Genomic DNA, 3,957 nt, shown 5'->3' on the forward strand with positions numbered 1-3,957 from the left:
TATTAGTTGTTTTAAATTGCTCAGGCTTAAATCATTCGAAACAATAGCCACGAAAGTTATTATTTGTCCCTATATACTAGGAAAAATGGCCAATATGAAATATTCTTTAGATTTTATATGTAAACTGCCCCCCCACCCTCTCCCTCTCTCTCTAAACGGTCCACTGACGTGCTTGACGGTCACGAGTATAACAGCATGGTTACCTATCGATTTCCAATGCCATTTTGAACGCCACCGTTTTTTTGATTCGCGTGATTTTCGGAAGATAATCCGTTCGAGCGGTAGCGTGGCATCATCTGGTTCGTCAGTAGTTTCCGTTTATGAGATGCTTTCTTCTCTAGATAAGGCCTGCGCCCTTTACGGCCCGCCGTCGCCGGTTCACCCTCATCACTATAGACTAATGGAATCCCAGGTATCGCGATATTACCACGAGATTATACTCGGCGGTTTCTAGAGAGATGAAGAGTGACGGGCGTTGAAGACTCGGTGAAGGCGCGGGACCCAGTCCACGGCCACGCGGCAAATCGACGCGGAGAGGCGGATCTCGAATCTTAGCGAGATAGACGAAACAAAAGAAGAAGCAAAAGTCACGGACGAGATATTCCATCATTATTCTTCCTACCAATAAATTGGTACAAAGAAAAATCAAAAAATAGAAAAAAGGTAGATTTTAAAGAGATTTTTTAATTTTCACTATTTCCTCCGGCCAGAAGAAAAGGAAAAAATGGCTATTTTTGCCCTATAAAAACCCCCCACGGTTCTCATGCAATTCTCGCCCGCTCCCCGAACTCTGTGTTTTATTCCCAGCCGGAGCCATAACGCCGCTAGGTTTCCTCCACTCCTCCGCCGCCCGCGTCTAGGTTTCCGGCGTCCTTCGCCGCCGGACTTTAGGTACTCTTTCTGCTCCTCTCTCCTCTTTATTCTTTCCGCTCCGTGCGTCGGAGAGATCGAGAAAGCCATCCTCCCTCTCTCTCTCTCCCGCTCGTAGATCCCTTGTTCTCGGATCTCAGATCTGTTATCCCAGCCAAATCCAGGGCGGTTGGTCTCCCAGATCCTCGGCTATCTAGGCTTATTTCCTCTCTTTTCTCGTTTTTCATCTATTTCTTTGTTTTCGCCGTCTTCTGAAGGTGCGGCGTGGGGATATCCAGCTGCTCTAAAGGCGAGCTAGAGTTCTTCTCCTCTATTTCAGTCCTCTCCTGCCTCGTTTGGGGGGGTAGCCGGGGCTCCGGCCTCGGCGGCTTTCAAAGCCCCCTTCTTCAAATCTGAGAGAAATCTAGCTTTTTCTTTTTCTACCATTTTTACTGCGATCGGGAAGAGATGCCGGCCCTGGCCTGCGTAGGCGCTGCAGTCGCCCCTCCTGGCTACGCCCTCGCCTGGGATGGCTCTCTTCCCGCGCCGGGACCATTTCCCGGCGGCGCTCCGACGGCCTCGACGGCGGCGGCCCTCGAACACGTCTCTCTCTGGTCTCCCGACCTCTCTGCCGCCCTCTACAAGATCGACAGCTGGGGCGCCCCGTACTTCTCCGTCAACGCGGCCGGCAACATCGCCGTCCACCCTTATGGTGCTTCCACCCTCCCCCATCAGGAGATCGATCTGACGAAGGTCGTCCGTAAGGCCTCCGAGCCCAAATCCGCCGGCGGCCTCGGCCTCCAGCTCCCCCTCATCGTCCGCTTCCCCGACGTCCTCCGCCACCGCCTCGAGTCCCTACACTCCGCCTTCGACTTCGCCATCCGCTCTACCGGCTACGGCGCCCACTACCAGGGGGTCTACCCGGTCAAGTGCAATCAGGACCGCTTCATCGTCGAGGACGTCGTCGGGTTCGGCGCCCCCTTCCGCTTCGGCCTCGAGGCCGGATCCAAGCCGGAGCTCCTCCTCGCCATGAGCTGCCTCGCGCGAGGCAGCCCCGATGCCTTCCTCATCTGCAACGGCTACAAGGACGAGGAGTACGTCGCCCTGGCTCTCCTCGCGCGGACCCTGGATCTGAACGTGGTGATTGTTCTTGAACAGGAGGAGGAGCTCTCCACGGTGGTGGAGACCAGCCGGAGGATCGGCGTCCGGCCGGTGATCGGCCTCAGGGCGAAGCTACGGACACGGCACTCCGGCCACTTCGGGTCGACGTCCGGCGAGAAGGGTAAGTTCGGTCTGACGACGGCGCAGATCCTCTCGGTGGCCCGGAAGCTCCAGCTGCTCGAGATGCTTGACTGCCTCCAGCTCCTCCACTTCCACATCGGCTCGCAGATCCCGTCCACCGCCCTCCTGGTGGACGGCGTCGGCGAGGCCGCACAGATCTACTGCGAGCTGGCGCGGCTGGGTGCGGCGATGCGCGTGATCGACGTGGGGGGCGGCCTCGGCATCGACTACGATGGCTCCCACTCCAGTGGGTCGGACATGTCCGTCGGATACGGCCTTGACGAGTATGCGGAAGCCGTTGTCCGGGCGGTCCAGTACGCTTGCGACCGGAAAGGCGTGCCGCCCCCTATACTCTGCAGCGAGAGCGGCCGGGCCTTGGTGTCCCACCACTCGGTCCTCATCTTCGAGGCTGTGTCATCCACAGCCGTCGCCGCGGTCGATCCGGCCACGGCCCTTGGACCCGGCCTGACCTACCTCCTGGAGGACCTGCCTGATGACATGAGAGGCGACTACCGGGATCTGATGGAGGCCACCTTTCAGTTTGACTGCGATAAGTGCCTGATTTACACGGAACAGCTGAAGAGGAAATGTGTCGAGCAGTTCAAGGATGGGCTTCTTGGACTCGAGCACCTGGCGGCGGTTGACGGGCTCTGCGAGCTGGTGGCGAAGGAGATCGGGTTGGCTAAACCGGTGAAGACGTACCATGTGAACCTCTCTCTCTTCACCTCGATTCCGGATTTCTGGGCGATCGGGCAGCTGTTCCCCATCGTCCCAATCCACCGGCTCGACCAGCAGCCGGTGGTGGAGGGGGTGCTGTCGGACCTGACGTGCGACAGCGATGGCAAGGTGGACCGATTCATCGGCGGGCGGCGGAGCCTCCCGCTGCACGAGTTCGGCGGCGGCGGCAAGGAGGGGGGTTACTATCTGGGGATGTTTCTGGGAGGGGCTTACCAGGAGGCGCTCGGTGGACTGCACAACCTGTTCGGGGGGCCGAGCGTTGTGCGGGTGACGCAGAGCGACGGGCCGCACTGCTTCGCGGTGACGCAGGCGGTGCCAGGGCCGTCGTGCGCGGATGTCCTTCGAGCGATGCAGCACGAGCCCGAGCTCATGTTCGAGGCACTCAAGAGGCGGGCGGAGGAGTCCGCCGCTCGTGGAGGGGTGGTCGACGCCGGCGCCGTGGCCACTACCCTTGCCTGCGCCTTCCGCTCCATGCCGTACCTCGTCGTCGGTGGCGAGACCGGCGGGGACGGGATGAGCTCCGACTCGGAAGGGTGCGCCGGCGCGGCTGTGGCCGGCGACGGGGGTAGCTACGAGGAGGACGAGGAGTGGGAGTTTATGCGGTGCCTGAGCGTATGAGGGTAACCCCCCGCACTGCCTCCTGATGATGCGTTTGTCGTGTGTCGTTGGAGTGCTTCGCAAATTTTCTTTTCTATTTTCTTTTTTATTTTATTTTAATCTGCTATATTCCATCTGCTTTAGCTGATGGGGATGTTGTAAGAGGCAGGGGATGTCTCCTCTTGTTGTCGCTGTTTCTTAAAATTTGCTTCAAATTAGAGGGACTTGGACGGATTAAGTCTCCAGTTTCAGGGTCGGGAATCCAGAATAATGTTCCTTGCTTTCAAAATGTTCGTTCTATTGCCTCTTCTACTTCGTTTCCTTTTCAATCCTTGATAGTTTCGTGGAAAATAATTGGATTCTAAGGATCATGGAGGGTCAGCAAAAAGGAAGCAGCTTTTCGAACATGAGTTTGAATATGCCGATGGAACAAGAGCCCCTATTTTGACCAAACAGCGATAGGCTAGAAGAATTAAGGTGACTGGTTGCAGA

At 57.3% G+C, this 3,957-nt stretch overlaps 1 protein-coding gene across 1 annotated transcript; it reads left to right on the forward strand.

The window, feature by feature from the left end:
• Positions 1–753: 753 nt before the first annotated feature.
• On the forward strand, positions 754–3,754 carry LOC103697802 (arginine decarboxylase-like). The gene is made up of 2 exons (XM_008779734.5): positions 754–891; positions 1,128–3,754. The coding sequence occupies exon 2, from the start codon at positions 1,318–1,320 to the stop codon at positions 3,484–3,486; it is 2,169 nt and encodes a 722-aa protein (XP_008777956.1). The 5' UTR covers positions 754–891; positions 1,128–1,317; the 3' UTR covers positions 3,487–3,754.
• Positions 3,755–3,957: the final 203 nt, after the last annotated feature.

The sequence above is a fragment of the Phoenix dactylifera genome, chromosome 16 (genome assembly GCF_051530095.1).
Source record: "Phoenix dactylifera cultivar Ajwa chromosome 16, Ajwa_hap1_PhDact_Kaust_v1.1, whole genome shotgun sequence".
In the NCBI taxonomy this organism is placed as follows: domain Eukaryota; kingdom Viridiplantae; phylum Streptophyta; class Magnoliopsida; order Arecales; family Arecaceae; genus Phoenix; species Phoenix dactylifera.